General features: G+C 50.3%; 1 protein-coding gene, 1 long non-coding RNA gene and 1 gene segment (V, D, J or C); all 3 read left to right on the forward strand.

Moving 5' to 3' along the window:
- The window catches only part of LOC131398307 (T-cell receptor beta chain C region-like), a 287,482-nt gene extending 270,249 nt beyond the window's left edge, over positions 1 to 17,233 (forward strand). Inside the window, 5 exon segments of the C gene segment in view lie at positions 12,598 to 12,644; positions 15,555 to 15,941; positions 16,383 to 16,400; positions 16,555 to 16,661; positions 16,974 to 17,233. Coding sequence covers positions 12,598 to 12,644; positions 15,555 to 15,941; positions 16,383 to 16,400; positions 16,555 to 16,661; positions 16,974 to 16,994 — 580 coding nt within the window.
- Positions 1,622 to 5,190, forward strand: PRSS2 (serine protease 2). The gene is made up of 6 exons (XM_058531724.1): positions 1,622 to 1,661; positions 2,698 to 2,860; positions 3,231 to 3,272; positions 3,925 to 4,178; positions 4,568 to 4,704; positions 5,002 to 5,190. Exons 1-6 carry the CDS (start codon positions 1,622 to 1,624, stop codon positions 5,152 to 5,154), a joined length of 789 nt encoding a protein of 262 aa, XP_058387707.1. The 3' UTR covers positions 5,155 to 5,190.
- LOC131398328 (uncharacterized) lies at positions 7,664 to 10,368 on the forward strand. The gene is made up of 3 exons (XR_009216860.1): positions 7,664 to 7,804; positions 9,462 to 9,777; positions 10,295 to 10,368. It is a non-coding gene; the product is annotated as an uncharacterized LOC131398328 (long non-coding RNA).
- Positions 17,234 to 19,050: the final 1,817 nt, after the last annotated feature.

Below are 19,050 nucleotides of genomic sequence, written 5' to 3' on the forward strand. Positions count from 1 at the left end.
ATATAGCAGTATTCCCACCCGGATGTGAGCCGATCAGGGATCAGAGGGTGTGCAGTGAGGAGAAGGGAGCCCTCCGAGCAGTGGGTCTCCTGTTGTGGAGAAGCTGGCTTCCAGCCACGTCAGGCACTAGACCAGAAGACACCCTACGGGTCCCTCCCAACCCCATGAGCCCATACTGAATTTCCCCCAGTTCACTCTAGTTTCCATTTACTCCATCCCTGCAGCTTACTTCCTGTCTCACCACCAGATTTCTGCATTTTTCTCACTTTGTTCACCATTTCCAGAACTTTCATTCATTTTTACCTTTCAGAGAACTCAAACGTGAACTCTGCCCACTCCTGCCCCTCACCAACCCTGAGCTCAGAGGAGCTAAGTCCCTTCATAAGAGAGCTCCTCCACCTGGCTCACATAATTAGACTCAAGCACAGACACTAGCTCCAGCTCTATACCCCTCTTGCCAGGTTGTGCCTCAATAAAATTACAGGGCTGTGTCTTGGTGGCCATGGCAGGTCCCAAATCGAGATCATTTCTGGAAAGATTCACTCTGTACTGAGCCTAGCACAATTGTCCCAGTGCATTAAAGACAGAAAATTCCAGAATTCCCCCACCTCCAACTTTGTTATTCATCACCCAACACTCAACACCTTTTCCATGTGCGAAACTCTCTACCTACTGCTGATTCCCTGATTGCAATCCAAATTTACTGTGTCCAAACCCTTTCTAATATCTGATCTGGAGCACTTAATGCCAGCTCAGGCTGTCAGCTCCCAGCAGGTGGGGTCAATCGTCATGATGGTTAGTGCAGACACGAGGCTGCTTGAAGAGAACCCACGACAGCATGAGTGATGAGAAAGACCAATGTCCTGAGAGTGAGGAAGAGGAGGAATGTGCCATTGGTCTTCTGTCCCTCAAATGTTATCAGGTAAGCTCCTGCTTAACCCTTGCCCCTGCCTCCTTCCAAATGCTCCCCTCCACAAGCCTTGGTAGGAAGAAGAGCCAGCTGAAAGCCCAGACTCCTGAGGAACACTGCCTCTTCCTTCTCATGACCTCTTGATGTTGGGATTCTGGTTCCCCAAAACTTTGGATTTGACCTTTCTGCCCAGTGGTTTAGACTTGAGAGAAGGGTCCTCATGCTTACAGATATAAGACTTAGACAAGACTTCTTTCCTCTCACAGAGGCTCCAGGATACTGTGTAGCCAAGTTTGCTACCGATATCAGCCCTTCCTTAAAGTAAGTGAAATAAACCTCCATGAGGTCAGAGGATTTCCAGGGGCCCAGGTCATTCTTCCTCCTCTAATCCTCATCTCCTCAGCTTCAGAAGGCCCAGCTGTGATATGTGGGGGCTTGGCTTCCCTTGTGTTCCCCAACTCAGAATCCTTCCAAGAATCAGCTGACCTTCCTGTCTGCCCTCAGAAGGTAAGTTTCCTTATCACCTATAGGTCACAAATCCACAGAGCAGCCAAACATAGGAGAGCTGATGCAAGACCCTGGGAAGGGGAAAGCTGCAGGTGTGTTTGTCCTGGGCGGAGCGGCGACCTTCTGCCCTCACGTGCAGCCCTCTCCCTTACTGTGGGAGCTATAAAGGCTCTCCACCACGCACCCAGTCATACGTCCACCACCATGAATCCCCTCCTGGTTCTCGCCTTCTTGGGAGCTACTGGTGAGTTGCTTGCATTGCTTCAGGCCCCGCTGGCCCCCTCTGCTGGCAGAGATGCATGCTCTACCATTTTCGCTGCCTCTGCTGTTTGCCCTGGGCTGTGACAGTCCATTTCCCCTGTCTAGAACTCCTCCTTCCATTCTTAGGCTCTCTTTAAGCCTCGCCTCTCACCTTCTACCTGACTCCACTCCCAGCTCCATTGTTCATCCATATCGGGGCCTTGGGTGGAGGGGCTGGAAAGGGAGACCAGGTGGAGATGGTCCATGAAATGAAGCAGTGGTCTTGGAGGCTTGGTTGTGACAGCTCTTGGTAAGCTCCACCATAGCTGTTCTTAACCTTGGATGCACCTGAAGAAGTTGAAAAACTAATCACACCAGAACCCTATCCCTAGAAATTCTGACTTAACTCGCCTGGGGTGTGGCCTTTGCACTGAATTTTTAAGCTCCCCAGGTGACTTTAAGATTCCCAGGTGTGCAGCCAAGGTTGAGAATCCCTGTCGTATTGGCCAATAACAGTGCCCACCTTTGTCCTGCCTCATGGGCCTGGAGGCTGCTCTCCTTCACCTCAGTGCACAGATTTGAGCTGTGGGAGAAGCTGGGTACAGCCAGGGTTACTTAGCCAGGACATTTTCCTAGCAAGGCCAACTTATCCTGACAATCTGGGGCTCGAATAGCTGTGGGGAGTAGATTAGTGATGACTAAGAGAGAGGAGCATACAGTGGATGAGAGAACCACATTCCTACCGGGATCACACGGAGCGCACTGTGAGGGCGTTTTTTGTGTCCTTGCCCTGGTGGCTCCAGTAGAGGTCTGGGTCTGAGCCGGTCAGGGCACCTAGCTTCGTGCCCTGCCAGACTCAGAGAGACTCGGGAGAACCACATCCTGCAATCGTGACTGGAGATGGTAGCGCCCCCTCGCTGCCCATCTTTCATCACTGTGGTTGTGAAGGATCCTGACTAGCATGTTGCAGCCACAGCGCTCCAGGACCCACCAGCCAGCTTCCTGCTGAATTGTCTTCTCTCTTCCTATCTCCATTCAAGTTGCTTTCGCCACTGCTGACGACGATGACAAGATCGTCGGGGGCTACACCTGTAAGGAGAATTCCGTCCCCTACCAGGTGTCCCTGAATGCTGGCTACCACTTCTGCGGTGGCTCCCTCATCAGTGACCAGTGGGTGGTGTCTGCGGCTCACTGCTACAAGGCGTGAGTGCTGGGGCCCTGACCGCAAAGCCCACCACTCGGGGTCCTCCCAGAGAGCTGGGGTCAGTCTAGGGGAGTGCTGAGGTCTGGTAAGACAGATGGGAGATGTGATGGAGAAGTTGTCAACAGGCAGCTGACTCGCAGGAGCTGGGGGTGAAAAGGGACATAGGACAGGAAGCATCTCACGCCCAAAACAAATAGATAAAACAGCAAAAGCTGTGGGTCATAAAAGCAGAGAGGGTCTATTTTGGGGTAGTAAGGCCCAGTGGGAAAATAGGCAAGGACTTTACACAAGTAACCTGTGCCAGTTGGCTACACGTTAAAACCACCTAAGAAGTGTTCAAAAAATACCGATGCCTGGATCCTATTCCAGGGCCATTAGCTCAGAATTTTCAGGAAGAGGGTCTGAATATCAGTGAGTTTCGAATGCTCTCTACCTCTGGTGAGTCTACTCTCCAGGCAGAGCTGAGAATCACCAGCTGGACCAAGGCTTCTCACACCCAAGTGTGAACAGGTTCCCCTGGAGGACCTACTAAGTCCCAGATCTCTGGTACCCACCCCCAGAGTCCCTGATTCAGCAGGTCTGCAGTGGGAACCTAGCATCTGCATTTCTAACAAGTTCCCAGGTGATGCTGAGGCCGCAGGTCCTGGGGTCACACTTTGAGACCCACCGGATTAGATCAGACAGAATGACGATGCTTACCAGACCAGGAATGGAGGGAGTCAAAGTCACTGCATGTGATTAGCAAGTTACAGAGGATGAAGAATGCCCGGGGAACCTCAAGCAGCTCATTTGTGCCCATGTCACTGGATGCAAGAGGGTAGTGTGGGAAAGGTGCTGGGAAAGCAGATCGAGGAGCGATCCCTAACTGCACTCCTTCACCTCATCCCTGCTCCGCCACCACCTGCCACTGAAGCAGAAAGGTTCCTGGTCTCACACCTGCACTGGCCCACCCCTCCCGCCCTGTGATATTGCCACACCCTCGCCCTTGAGCAGGGAGCTCCAGAGCCCTGGAGAAAAGCGGGGAGGGGAGCAAAGGCCTTCACTGTGCTTCCCTTCCAAACAGCCGCACACAGGTGAGACTGGGAGAGTACGACATCGAAGTTGTGGAGGGGAACGAGCAGTTCATCAACGCGGCGAAGATCATCCGCCACCCCAACTACAACAGCTCGACCCTGGACAATGACATCTTGCTGATCAAGCTCGCCTCGCCTGCGGTCATCAATGCCCAGGTGTCCACCATCTCCCTGCCCAGCGCCAGTGCAGCTGCTGGCACCGTGTGCCTCATCTCCGGCTGGGGCAACACCCTGAGCTCTGGCTGTGAGTGGGACCCTCACTACTTCCCCCTCTGACTTCCCACATGGCCCAGACCCCAGTATGCCCCTGTGCTCGGACTCGTTTGCTTCCAGTCTGCAAATGTCAAGTGCCCCCTACACGCAGGACTCTGTGCTGCGTACTGGAGAGAGGCAAAGTCTCCAGGAGTGGACCCCTAGAATCTAAAGACGGGACAAATACACACTTGCTATGATCACTTCTAGGGAGGGGTTCAGCACTGATCATTCCAGAAACTAAAATCCACTGTTCCTTTCTGGGGCTTACACTCCTGGGGTCCTCTCCTGGCTGCCCTCAGTGTTTGGCACTGGATTACTGTGCCCATCCTGGTCTGACCCCCATTTCTCCTTTCCTTGATCTCTTCCTGCTCCCCACAGCCAACTACCCGGACCTGCTGCAGTGCCTGGAAGCCCCGCTGCTGAGTCAGGCCGAGTGTGAGGCCTCCTACCCCGGGGACATCACCGACAACATGATCTGCGCCGGCTTCCTCGAGGGAGGCAAGGATTCCTGCCAGGTGACTGGACCCTTCGCCTGCTGAGACCCTGCCCATCCACTGGCCTACCTGGGAGTGGGATTTGAACACCAAGGCTGTGGGGCTGACAGAGGGGGGCTCCGTGCAGTGGTCCCATGGAGAAGCGAGGAAGGCTGGTTTGTGTGGCATGTTGTCTCCTTAGTAAGAACGGGCCACCATGAGAAGGATGTGGAGCCACAGAACTGACCAGAGCAGGGTCTTTTAAGGTTCAGATTGCATGTGGCTCTATTTGCCCTTTCTCCCTCTTTATAAAACTTGCCCTGCCTTCTTCCTCCCCAGGGTGACTCTGGGGGCCCCGTGGTCTGCAATGGACAGCTCCAGGGAATTGTCTCCTGGGGCGATGGCTGCGCCCAGAAGAACAGGCCTGGCGTCTACACCAAGGTGTTCAACTATGTGGACTGGATTCAGCAGACCATCGCTGCCAACAGCTGAAGCCCCCAGTCCCTCCGCCATCACCATGCTAATAAACTGGCCCTGCACAAGCACCTGTGTTTGTGCCCGCTCCCTCCGGCCCCCGGCTCTGGGAAACACCATCCCATCTGGGGTCACACAGGGCTCTACCCCTCACAGATGAGCAGAGCACCCCACTTCCCACAATGTGTCTCATGGAATAGCAGTTTAGCAGCATGTGAAGAGATGGAACTCAAAAAATAATAAGCAGGGGGCAAGGGGGGCTATTTTCTAGAGGAAAGTACATTTCAGAGAGGCTGCATTAAAGAGGTGCCTTGACCTTGGCACTTCCGGGGTCGTGAGTGCGGTGCTAATGTGTGCACACACAGGGCATGGTGTGCAAGACCCCCCAGCTCCTGTCCCCTGGACCCAGAGCGAACGCCTCTAGGAAGACACCTGTGCCAATCACCTTGGCCTCTTCTAGTGCCCTCTGTCATGTGCTCGTACTAACCAGCTTGTACCCCGTCCTGGCAGCAGAAGGCCCCACTGGCCCCTATCTCCCAACAACCAGCTCATGTGTCTGAGGGGGATAAGAGAGCTCCCTGGGTCTCCATCTCTCATGTTCCTGGGAAATCTGTGCTTTGTTCATCCCACATAACGATTCCAATATGTTTACACCATACTGAGGGCTTTACAGGCATTGTCACAGGTAGTTCCCCTACCCTCTGGAGTGGGTATTGTTCCAGTGGTACAGACAAGAAAACAGAGGGTCAGAGAAGGTTATTAGTTTACTCACATCCCTCATCCAGCAAATGGTAGATCTGGGGTTTGACTCCTCATTTGTCTGGCTCCACCCCACCCCGCAGTCTCTCCTGGCCCCTCAGCTCTGCTCTGCAAGGTCTTTCCCGCCCATCCTCACCTCACTGCACTTTCTGAGGGCTCTGGTCTCCTGTCCGTCTTCTAACATGTGCTCAGAGAGGCCCTGCACGCTACCTCCATTCGCGATTAATACCTTTCCTGACCTCCCACAGCTTCCAAAATAGAACCCCAGCCCCTCATCCTAGGGATGTAGGGTTCTTCCTGCACTGGCCTGCCTGTGTTTCCAGGCTGTCTCTCTACTCCTTCCCTTCCCTGCCATGCTCCAGTGCTCAGAAGCCCTGGTGCTCCTCCAAGAAGCCATGCTCCTCTGGCCTCTAGCTCTGGACACTACTGGTCCATCTGGTTTGACCCCCTTCCCACTTGCCCCTTCACCCTCTTCAGAAAGGTCTTTTCTGACTCTTCCCACACCCGATTCTCCACCCCAACCCCTGGATTGGCCCCTTGGGCCCTCTGGTCTGAGTGAGGAGTCCTTCTGTTCCGTGTTGACTCCTACACAGTCCTTCTCATGCTGCTCAGTGAATATGGATGCATCTACCTTGGCATTCCACCACAAGCTCCTTAGGGAAGAAATCTCCTACTCGTCCTGGTAGATCTAGTGGTTAGACAATGTCTGGAATATAATAGGCACCCAGTGATTGAAGGAATAAAGTATGAGCTAGGAGGCGGAGCAAATTACTGAAGAGAGAAAGAGACTTCCAGAAGAATGGTTCTCAAAGTGTGGTCCCTGGACCAGCAGCACCAGAATCACCTGGGAATTTAGGAGAAATGCAAATTCTTGGGCCCTACCCCACACCTCCTGAGTCAGAAATTCTGAGATGGAGCCCAGCAATTTGCATTTTAACAAGATGTCCAGGTCATTCTGACGCATGCTAAGGCTTGAGGACCAAGGCGGGAGAGAGATCCTCAGGCCCGCACTCTCGGTGAAAACAATAGTAACTCACATTTTTGCTAACTGTATTCAGGCACCAGGACAGACCTTTATGTGTATTATCTTATTTAGTTCTCACAAGAATTCCGTAAGGGAGGTGTTATTATTATTATCATTCTCATTTTACAGATAAGGAGACCGCAGTTTAAAGAGGTTTAGTACTCGCCCAGGGTTTCACAGACATAAGGAGGGGGCCTGGGTGGGAGCCCAGGCAGTCTGGATCTAGGAGGTGGGCTTTCCTGAGGGTTGGGGGCCTCAGCGGCCTCGGGGGCAGCGGCGCCACCTGGAGGCCCAGAACTTAAGTAAGGAGGCCTGGGAGCTCGTTCCAGCTCTGTCTCTTCATCATGCGTGACTTGGGCAACCCCCTTAGCCTCTTCAGGGTTCAGTTTCATCTGACGAAATTAGGAGACGAATTCGAAGTTAAAATGAGTCTATTGACGTGCTTGACAGTTTTCAAGAATGACACACATATGTAACATGTTATTTGCACATCTCCTCCCCACATCCCAACGCACACGTTGAGAACTGCTTCGCTCCGGTCTCCAGGAGCACTATCCACGTGCTTCTCGCGCCCTCAAGTGGCCACACTGAGACTGCAGTTACTTAGGTCTAAAAAGAAAAAAAATAAGGAAACGCTGCCCCCTGCTGTCCAAACTGATGAATGACCCCACTTAACACCTGCCTAACAGGTCTAAACTCTTACGGAAAAAAAAAAGCTGCGCGTGCACGTGGGCATACTGACAGCCTGACAGAGCGGCAAAGCTGGACAGACTCCATCAGGATTAAAGGCAGCGGCGACGCCAAGACCGAGGTGGTGGTGTTCTTTGTAAGGCCATTCGGGATGAGGTCCCCAGCGAGATGGTCAAAAGGAAACCTACTTAGAGGGTAAGTTATTGATAGGCCAAAGGGGTAAATAAGACAGAATAATATACGGCAACAGATCAAAATAAGTCATTACGTGGATGAAAATGTTCCTCAATGTGGAAAGGGAAGATAGAGGCCTTTCCACGTTCCAACTGATAAAAAGCAATCGATGACATTGTATTCAGGCTTACGGGGGAGTGTTGTGGATCTGTCACTATTCCTGAGTTAAACAAACTGTCTTCCCCTTTTTTTCCCCTAAATTCTAAGTGCCACGCCATTGCACCCAGCTTGTGGCACCACCAGATAGCACTCTGATGTTCTCCACGGCCGACTCTTGCCCTTTTCCTAGTCAGAGCACAAGCAGTGGGTCCCAAGCCTGGCACAGAAATGGAAATACCCAGGGTAATTCTGTGCTCGATTGTTTATTTAAATACAAATTAATAAATCCAATCCTAGAGAGTGTTAACTCAAAAGATCCTGGGAATTACTTAGAAATATGCATTTTTCACAAACTTCCTAAGTGATTGGAGACTCATTAAGCAAATTCAGGACCATAAAACAGCTTCCTACATAAACTGAACTTCTTTGAAAAAAATAATGACTTTGTAAATAAAGTAGATTTTTCGAGTAGCAAATTTAAAAACATTATTTAATGCAAGATTTTGTTCTTTTTCTTTTCTTTTAAAATTTTGTTAATTTAAGTTTTATTCTAGATAAATAATATGGCTGTATGGCTCAAAAATCGAAAGAATACAGTAAACTTGACACTGAGAAGTGTTACTTTTACTTTCATTTCGTTTCTGTCTACTCCACTCCTTCTCAATAGGTAATCACTCTGATCAGTTTCTTTTGTATCCTTCCAGTGTTTCTTTATGAAGAATCAAGCAAACAAAAGTATAATTATTTTCCCCTTTGTTACACAAAAGGTAGCCTGCAGGAACACTATTCTGCAGCCTGCTTTTTTCCAGTTAACAATGTATCTTAAAGAGCTTTCATAGCAACGTGAAACATTTCCATTTTTTAGCATTGAATAATATTCCATTTTGTGAATGTATCACAGTTTATTTATCCAGTGCCTTACTGATGGGCACTTGAGTTTTTCCCAATCTTTTTGCTATTTCAAATAATGCAAATATTTTACACACATTTTTTATTTGTATCTAAGAATATTTACAAGATACATTCCCATAGATGGGATTTCTGGGTGAAAAGTAAATGCTTTTGTAATCTTTATAGATGTTTCCAAATTGCTCCCGATAAGGCTTGTATCATTTTGCACTCCTAACAGCAATAAGTGTATAAAAGTGCATATTTCACCACACACTGGCCAATAGAATGGTTTTCCATCTTTCAAGCTTTTGTCAATCAAATTGGTGAAAAGTGGCATTTCAGTGTAGTTTTACTTTGCATTTATCACAGAGAGATTTTTTCCTATGGTTAAGCAACATTTGGATTTCTTTTTCTCTGAAGCATCTGTTCTTTGCAGTTTTTATTGGGCTGCTGGATTATTTTCTTACTGATTTCTAGGAGTTCATCATATATTCAGGAGATTAGCCCTTACTGAGAGAATTGCAAATGTTTTGCCCATATTGTCATTTTATCTTTTGATTCTGTGTATATTTTTCTGTGTAAGTACATCATCATTATGTAGTCAAGTTTGTCTTTCTTTTTCTTCCAGATTTTAAGCCACAGTTTGAAAGGCAATAAAAGGAAGCACCAGCCAGTGAAATGAGATCTAGGCCACTCACCTGGAGGTTAAATGTCACGTTCATCTCATGCAGGGAAATTAAAATACTTGCCAATGACCTAAAATGTGTCTACCCTTCAGGGCAAAGAGAGGAAGACTGTGAGAGTGATTACGTGACTGTGCGATTGTATTCAAATGTTCCTAAGACTTCATTTATGCAGCTCTCCACGTGCACTTCCCCCGACACCCTTTACCTAATTCCATGTCTGAAGTTCACCATGGGGAGTGAAGCGAGATGAGGACACAGGTGATCTACCCTCACCCATGCCCATCAGAAATCTGGCCGCACTCTCAGCTGTCACTTTGCCTATATCTAGAAAAGCCCTTCCTCTGTGTAGCTCATGGTGTTCTCCTCCAGACCACCCTCGAGGTTCAGAGTTGGGCCAAATGGACAGAGTCTGGGTATTAGGGGATCTCATTCTCGGATGAAGGTGTGACCTTTGAGTGACGCAAACTCAGGGGCAGGCCCAGGGTGGAAAGGGGGCTTCTACTTCTTGGCAGGGTGGGTCTTCCGTCTGATGACAGCTTGGAGAGGGGCGGACACGGGGAGTTGGGGGGTGGGAACCAGCCCCTGCAGCAGACAGCTTTGCAAAGATGCAGCTCTGTGGAGCTAAGAACATCCTGCAGAAAGGGCATGGGGGTGAGGAGGGAGCCCCCTTGCCTGATCTGTACATACCCCACTACCTCACACCATGGCGGGTGATGGCACCGCCTCTGACCTCCAGTGCCCTCAAAGGAGCAGCTGCTCTGGTGATTTCTTCCAGGCTCCGAGGGGTGGGCCTGTGGGAGTGGCCGTTTTTGTACAAAGCTGTAACATTGTGGGGACAGCAGGGCCACGGTGATTCAACTTTACGGGCAACCTTTACAAAAACCTTTCTGCCTGTCCCAATGCCCGCAGTGCCTCCGCTTTTCTCCCAGGTCACAGGCCCAATCGTGGTTTGAGTCAAAATGCCTCCACCTTACCCCGGTCCACCTGTCAAGACAAGACAGGCCTGGCTCAGAACTGAAGCTTCCTGGCAGAGAGCCCAGAAGTAAGAAGAGTGCCTCAGTGGCCTCATGGGTGAAGGACTCAGGGACACCCCTTCATCCCAACCCCCACGGAACCTGGGACAAGGTCAGTGGGAAGGTGCATGGAGATGACCCATTCTATAAAGGAGAAGCCAGAGATATCTCATCTCTCTATGGACACAGTCACGGGTTCCGGTACCCTGCCCTCCTCTCCAGGCCCACATCCCTTTGATGGACCCTCAGAGAGAATCGAGAAGCGGGCATAGAGCCCTCTGGATGGACTCTGGTCACACTCTATGCCCCTAAGAGTCAAAGGTCAAAAATGTTTTTCTGCACAATATCTATAAAGCAGAGGAGGGGATTTCTTACTCCAGAGTCCTCCAGACACCAGCCAGGGCCCCTCCTCTCTCCACGCCTCAAATTTGTTTTCCTCCTTGCCCCATGTCACTGTGTGAACACTGAAGTCTTCTTCGGAGAAGGCACCAGGCTCACGGTTGTAGGTAAGACATATTCCAGGTCTTTCCAGGCCCCTCGTAGGGGAAAGCAGGTCCGAAGTGTCCATTTTGGAGGGGCATATTCTGATGTGCTAACTATGATTATCACTTCGGCCCAGGGACTAAGCTGACAGTCGTCGGTAAGGCTGGGGTCTCCAGGGGGTGGTTTGATGAGGGAGGACTCTATCCCGGGAAACGTGGGTGGGGAGGGATGACCCAGCTCCTGGGTCCTGGTTGAGGAGCCGTCATCTCCACTTCTAGGAAGCAGTTCAGAGGAGGGTCCCTGTCAGGGCAGATTCATTCAGCTGCCCGAGGTCCTCTGTAAAATCAGAGCTGAGCTGAGTGGTTGGGGCAGAGAAGGGACAGGAGGTGGTGCTGCCCCTCTGAGTAGTTACCTGAGACAGGGAGCCGAGAGAATGCCCAGAAGGTCATTAATGAGCCCTGACATTGGCCCATCTCCCCTCGCTGACAGAAGCTTTCTGCAAGGGATTCATATTTTTCCTTGCTCTGGATTTTATAGGCGGCCACACTGTGTCGGGGGCCCCGAGCAAGTTCTGGAAGGGTGAGGGGAGTTTCTGAAGCAGGGCTGGCAGCCCTGTGAGGGAAGAGATCCATGAACACCCATCCTCTCCCTGAATCCCAGCTGTGCTCAGCAAGCAAGGGGAGGTTCTGAAGTGGATCTGGGAGGCTGTGCTTTTGAAATATCCTCGATTTTGGGGAGGGGAGCCGTCTCACTGTTGTAGGTAAGCCAGTCGGGGCTGGAGGGCTGGGAACCAACGAGGAGAGGCAGGGATTCAGAGGGAACCTCCGTCTTGGGTGTTTAGCTTGAAGCATGTTTTTATCAGAAAGACCTGAATTCCTGTCTTGATGCAGACAGGAGGGGACAGCTTCCATCTCCAATATTTCACGGACTAGCTGTGCTGCGCCTGGGTTCCCCTACCAGAAGGCAAGTAGTCTCAGCTAGGAATGGGTCACCTTGTCTGTCTCCTGTCTCCTTGGAGGATGCCTCACCATGGTCATGACAGACGGGAGATCCTGTGGCCTTTGAGCTGTCGTAGTCCTGCCACTTCCTTCCTTACGCAGAAAAGAGACGGACACAGGAGAAGGGAGAGAGTGTCCCACGGGGCCAAATCGGCCCTCTGACCGCAGCACTGTTGCAAGGTTGTCCCTCCTCTGCCTCTCTGGGTTAAAATTCTACTAAGGAACAGGAGAGGAGAGCTGGTAGGTGGACTCAGAAGGAAGGAATGGGAGGAACCAGGGGCAGTTTTCCTATTGGGTTTTAGTGTTGTGTAACTAATGAAAAACTGTTTTTCGGCAATGGAACCAAGCTCTCTGTCTTGGGTAAGTAAAAGCCTTCCCCAGGGATAGTGTCTTGTAAGGCTGGAGTTCCAGAAGGACTCCTTAGAGAGGGCAGGGCTGGAGAACACAGCAGGAAAAAGGCTCAGACAGTGTGCGTGAGCGGAGTGGGTGCTGGAGCTCCCAAGAGTTCTGGGTGGAAGCTCCTGGAAGGAAGGGCCCCACACCAGTGATTCTGGGGTTTGCCACACTCATGTTGTACTGTGGAGCAACGAGCCACTGCACTTTGGAGAGGGGACTCGACTCTCTGTCCTAGGTAAGGTGCAGGACCAGGGTGGTAGGGCCATTGTCCCTTGGATGCAGAGTCTTTTCTCCCTTCCTAGCCCTGGTGGAAGGGGGTTGAGTTAACTCTCTCATTCCTGTGGGGCTTCTAAGGAGCTGTGTCTGCCATCACTTTGGGTTGATTTCTCTAAGTCTTCAGGCCATAATCTGCCTCCTCACTCTTTCCTCAGTCCACACTTCCTTCTTACGTGTATGATCTGCCCTCCTAAGCCTCGTGCACTCCCTTTTTCCCGGTAGAACGCTTAAGCTTTTCTCCTTAAGGATCCCTTTGGTCTAGAGCCCTGAATCCAGGTAGGGAGGGGCGGCCACCCCTGCTCCCAGGGAGCTAGGATTTGCACTCTGGCCGGAGGCCTCCTGCGGGTTTTACCACAGCCGTCTGCAGCTGTGTTCCTATAATTCGCCGCTCATCTTTGGGCCTGGCACCAGGCTCACCGTGACAGGTATCGGGGCCCCACTCCTGACGGGGGCCGCCTGTGATGACCACAAGGATCAGTCCTGGGGAGGGGAGTGGGGTGTAAGGCCGGGGGCAGAGCCACCCTTCCCTCCTGGAGCTCCGGCGGCCTCTCTCACCCTCCCGGAGCTTCTCCAGCTCGCTCTGCTGCCTTTGTGGCAGCTCCTCGGCTGCCAGGCTCCACGGTTGGTCATCAGGCTTTGTGTTTGCTCGATCTTCTCTTCATTGTTCTCCAGGACCCCTTCTCTCAGCTCTACTTTTTTCAGCAGGTGTGTCATTTCACTTCCCTTTCTTATCTGATCTTCTCCCTTTTTCCCTTCCCATTCTGACTCCATTCCTGCATTGTTGACCCTGTTTTGGTGAAGACCCCTGTCTTCTCTGTTAGCATCCTTCCCGACGTCTACCTCCAGCTCGGAACTCTGCCCTTGCCTTCAGCGTCCTCCCTCTCTCTGTCTCGACTAGTCTCCAAGACCCACGTGTGTCCTCCTGAGGTGGTTTAAGGGCTCGGGAGGCAGCAGGGGACCAGGTTGGTGAGACTGGGGTGATTTGAGGGGTGCTCTGGAGCCCTGAGGACAGAAGTCCATGTCATGGCATCGCGGGTGCTGCAGGGAGGTCTCTGGGGGGCACTGTGCTTGGTGGGAGTCAGAGGAGATAAGTCTGAATAAACCATTACAACTGGAAACACACCATCTTAGCAACAGACGAGGTATAAAGAAGAGAAATAGATAGAAGGCCCCATTTTCTCAAACCTCAGGATCTATGCTGGGATAATAGGGTACAGGGCCATCATGAAACACCATTACTGTGCTTGGGGGGATGCAGACAGGTGGGAGCCATGGGAGGGTCTGGGCTGGAGATATAGACGAGGCTGGAGGAACGGGACACATAGGTCCTACCAGATTGGTTGAGCAGGCTCTGTCCTGCAGATGGGGGCACATGCCAGGGAGTGTAATGGAAATTGGAAAGTAGGAATCACTGGGATTCACAATGCCTGGGTTCATGGGAAGAGGGACTCGTGCAATTGGAATGTGGCTTAAACTGTCTCAGGGTCTCTGAGATGCAGAAAATGCAGATGATAATGCCAGCCTCGTCGGGTCCTTAAATTGTAAGGGACCAACTTATGTGAGAATCCTTTGGAAAGGAGTCACCTTTAGTGACCATCCTTTTCATTCCTATTGTTTATCATCACTGTGTCACAGAGTTTGCCTTTTTCCAAACCTGTGTCTCAATTTTCCCATCAGAGATATTCCCCCAAATTTGGATAAAGTGGAGACATCAGAGTTTGCCATGTTTCTCCTCTAAAAACTCACTCCCCTGGTCAAAACAGAACCACATAGAGGGCAAGTACATTCGGGCAAGCAGGAGGGTACTTCAGAGATGGATGTGGTTTCTTCCATCCCTCCGTGTCTTCAGATGAGGTCATGCCTTCCAACAATTCCAGAAATTCTCTCCCATCAGGCTTGTAAAATGGCCCAGGACTTTACAAGATGAACCCCCAGATAAAATGGCCTTCAGACTTGGGATTTTTCATACCCAGCAACCAAGTTTTACTGCTTTTAGAAATGCAAAGCATGACTGTGAACCAGGACTCCAAAGCTGCCAGGAGGCTTGCCGGGCACTGGAAAGAAGAAAGGGCTCAGCCCATGAGCAGTATTTTTCATGGGATTACAGCCATTCTGGGCAAGCTACCACATACCCCGTGTGCCTCAGAGTAGGAGTGAATATGGAACATCAGATAAGATAATAGCAGGGGCTCCTTGCCTCCTCAAAGCAGGTTACATGTAAAAAAAAAATGTTTAGCTGGGTATTGTAGATAGAAAAAAATATAGTCAGATGCAATGGGAAAAGTGTCTCTTCTAGGCAAGAAAGGCTAATTCTAATATGTGCTATCACCCAAACAGACAAACATATACACCTTGCAAAAAACAAGGGAAATGATAATTAGAAAAAGTCAATTGACTTCCTAAGATCATGTTGCTAGTGAGAATCTTCTGCCTCAAAGTTCAGGCTCATTCAACTCTACTATAACCTCTTCTAAGTCTAAAAGATTACATCAGGCACCAAAGAGGGCTTTGAACAAGAAAGAAATATAGGCGGTCATCTTCTTCTGATAGATAATTGAACAAGGCCCCGAATTTGAGACTTCGCAAAGAAAGCCAAAAACATCAGGACAAAATGCCAACTTAGGGAGGTGGAGGAGATAGTAGGCAGTGTGTATCCGTAGAGTAACTGAGAAAGAAGTGGCAAAGTGGAGGGAGAAAACAACAGAGAATGGAACAGTGACTCCCAAACAAATAGGACCTACTACTACATAATTTTGCTTCATATGACCCCCTTCTCGCCCTTCCTTTCTCTCACACACACATGCAGAGCCCCTACCAAACCCAGACAGCTCTCAGACCAGCCCTGCTCCCAATCTCTCTTCCCTTCCAGAGGACCTGAAGGAGGTGTTCCCACCCAAGGTGACTGTGTTTGAACCATCGGAAGCAGAGATCAGCCGGACCGAGAAGGCCACGCTCGTGTGCCTGGCCACAGACTTCTACCCTGACCACGTGGAGCTGAGCTGGTGGGTGAACGGGAAGGAGGTCCAGACTGGGGTCAGCACAGACCCTCAGCCCTACAAGGAGCAGCCCACCCAGAAAAACTCCAACTACTCTCTGAGCAGCCGGCTGAGGGTCTCTGCTGCCTTCTGGCACAACCCCCGCAACCACTTCCGCTGCCAAGTCCAGTTCTTCGGGCTCACGGACGGGGACAACTGGACACTGACTAGGGCAAAACCCATCACCCAGAACATCAGTGCTGAGGCCTCGGGCAGAGCAGGTAAGTGGGGCCTGGGAGGGTTAGGCAAGGAGTGAATCAGACCAGAGAGAAAGGGAGAGATCCAGGTCAAAGACCAGAAGGACTAGATACACAAAAAAGGGGTGGGGGTGGGAAGACTAAAGCCCAGCATGAAGGAGAACAGGGCACCTCGGGCTAGTTCCTCCCCTAGATCCTCAGCCCAACATGGCTGTGCCCATGGGGCCCCTTGCTACCAGACTCCCATCCCTTCACTGGTCCTAGTTGCCTTAGAGGAGGCCCCTGACAATGGAGCAGCATGAGGAAGACAGCTCCAGGGCTGTCCGAGGAGGCTGACTGCATCGTCTGATTTCTATGTGTTTGTGACCTATGAGTCTATGACTTCAAAGGCTATGACTTAAGGCTCAGTCTCTTTAAGTAGTGGCCTTCCCTATTCATCTATTTTCTCCCCTTTCTTTCTTTCAGAATGTGGCGTCAGCTCAGGTAAGAGACCCTCTTCTTTTTTCTTTCCAATTCCTATGTTCTTTGCTCTGGAACCAAAGAATGGGGAACCCATGGACCCTGGGGGAAGAGGGGTGGTAGAGGGCCAGAGACACCTGCTCACAGGTACCCACCTGCTCTCCTTTCCCACCAACAGTGTCCTATCAGCAAGGGGTCCTGTCTGCCACCATCCTCTATGAGATCCTGCTGGGGAAGGCCACCCTGTATGCTGTGCTGGTCAGTGCCCTCGTGCTGATGGCCAGGGTAAGCAGGAGGGCAGGATGGGACATACAGAGCGGAGGTGACACAGCAACTCAGACCAGGAGTATAGAGACCCTGCCAGGACCAGAGTGGGGCAGAGAAGAAGTAGAGGGTTTACCCACGTGCCTCAGAAGACACTTTGTCCCTCTGGGATTGCAGGGGAAGAGCCATGCTGGGAAGGAGAAGCTAGGGTTACCTGAAAACCCAATGGAGGTTGTGAGGAGCCCTATTCATCTTGTCAGTGGGCCATCCTGCTTCCTTTCAATCGCCACCACTCCTGGCTCCTGGTAACTCCCAAAACCTTCTCTTCTTCAGGTCAAGAGAAAGGATTCCTGAAGCCAGCTCAAAGGTGGAGCCAGAAGCTTCAGCCTGTTATTGCTCCAACATGGATTCTCCTTTTTCCATTCCTAGCCAGTGCCTCTGAAGAGCTATTCTAGTCTCTCTACTCATCCCAATAGCTACCCCCTTATGTGCTTGCACACCTAGACACTCATGACCGAAACCTCCCCGACCCAAGGGGGACCCTAGTTTGCGTATATTGACTGAACCAATAAAAATGGCTTCTTCTGGCTTGATTCTGCCTTGTGAATGTCTAGATATCTCTTCTGCCCATCTCTGAACTACCTGTGTGACTCCAGTCAGAATAGAAACAAGAGATATTCAAGGAAGGTCCAGTCCCCTCAGGTATGAGGGGTGAGAGACTCAGCCTATGGCTGACACTGCTCCTCCTTGTCAGGGGAACTTAAGAAAATATGAAAGTTGGTGATGGGATGTGAAGAGGTGTACTCTGGAACAGCCTAGAAAAATGGTGATGTTGACCACAGGAATTTTCTGTCCTACCTGGACAGAGGTGCTCCGAGAAGAGCAGACCAACCAGGTGTGTCCACCTGCTAACTGGTCATGTCCCCCTGGCTAACAAAGCTCGGTTTCATATCTATCACCCACACTCCTTTCAGCTGTCTCACTGAGTACACTCTCGTCTTCATTTGTCACCAAAGAGGTTTCCCAGCTGAGAAGAGAATGTACTGACTTGGCAATTGGTTCTCAGTAGCAGATGTGTCTTCCAGTTTAAGTTACAAATCTGTTTATAAATTTCTCTCTAGTGAATTAAATGAGTATGAAAATGTCCCCTGATCACTCGTGGAAGGATAGAAAATAAAGTTTCCCTGAAACCAAGCATCAGCCCTATCCTATTTCTAGAAATCCTTCAAAAGTCCTTTGTTGTCTCATTGCCACCATGATGATGTAGTCCCAAGTCCTTAGGGTGGTGTATAAGACTCATGATTGTCCTCCACCTCTTTATTCCACATGCATCTTGCTTCTCTCATCCCTGAACCCCCTGAGCCACTTGCTTTCAGGCCATTTTGCACTCCTCTACCCAGAACGACACTGTACTCTAACTTGTACTTATCCTTAAAGATTTAGTGCTGATACCTTCCCCTGCAAGAAGCTTTCTCTGGAGCTTCCTTGTCCCTTACTCCTCCAAGGTTGGAGTAAATGCACCGTATATTTTGTTATCATGGTGCCCTGGGCACACCTCCTTCATGACACTTATCACACTTGATGGAAGCTACCTCTTTACTTATCTGACACCCCCATTTGACTGTCAGCTCCTTGATGACAAGGATGCGTTAGTATAGTATCCCTGAGATATGGCATAGTACCTTGGTTCGGTGTAGGAACGCAATAAATTGTCTTTGAATAAGTGAATCAATAAATGAGTGAACCCAAGTGACCCAATTCAGGAGCAGATAAGGCCTGCCTGAAATAGCCATCTACCCTTCCACTTATAAGACTGCAGCACACAGCCTTCCCTCTCTGTTGCAGCATATATGAATGCATATATATATTCACATACACGAATGTGTGTACTCACTCATTAAGCACATATCATTGCAATGTTTTGCCGCTAACTAACCTTCAAGAAAGTAAAGATATCCACATCACAGTTCCCAAGAAGCTTATCTCTTCATAAGGGGGATAATTCATGAATAGAAACAGCTGAAATACAAGGTGATGCTCTGAAACAACAACATGAGCTGTCTGCTAAAATGCAGTCAGAGCCTAGCCCTCAATTTCTGACTGGGATCATCAGGAAAGAGTCTGAGAAGGTGGCAATCTCTTCAAAGGAAGAATTGGTCTCAATTAGCCACGTGGGAGAGTGGTCATGACAGTCAGAGGCGTGAACAAAAGCTGAAACAACAGAGTCAGGGACTTCTGGGTATTTTAGTTTAGCGGAGTGCAATGGTCAGAGATGCAAGTAATAAAATACAAGGCTGAAAGGCAGGTTGGTGCACGCCACTCTGAGGATGGACTGGGATCCTTGAAACCAGCAGAGGCCTGGCACATAGCAGATGTTCATTAAACATTTGTGGGATAAATGAAGGATAGG

The sequence above is a fragment of the Diceros bicornis genome, chromosome 3 (genome assembly GCF_020826845.1).
Source record: "Diceros bicornis minor isolate mBicDic1 chromosome 3, mDicBic1.mat.cur, whole genome shotgun sequence".
NCBI lineage: Eukaryota > Metazoa > Chordata > Mammalia > Perissodactyla > Rhinocerotidae > Diceros > Diceros bicornis.

Coding starts and splice junctions, on each gene's coding strand:
- PRSS2 (XM_058531724.1), top strand. CDS start 1,622: ATGAATCCCCTCCTGGTTCTCGCCTTCTTGGGAGCTACTG. Junction 1,662..2,697: donor CGCCTTCTTGGGAGCTACTG/GTGAGTTGCTTG, acceptor TCTCCATTCAAG/TTGCTTTCGCCACTGCTGAC. Junction 2,861..3,230: donor GCGGCTCACTGCTACAAGGC/GTGAGTGCTGGG, acceptor ATCCTATTCCAG/GGCCATTAGCTCAGAATTTT.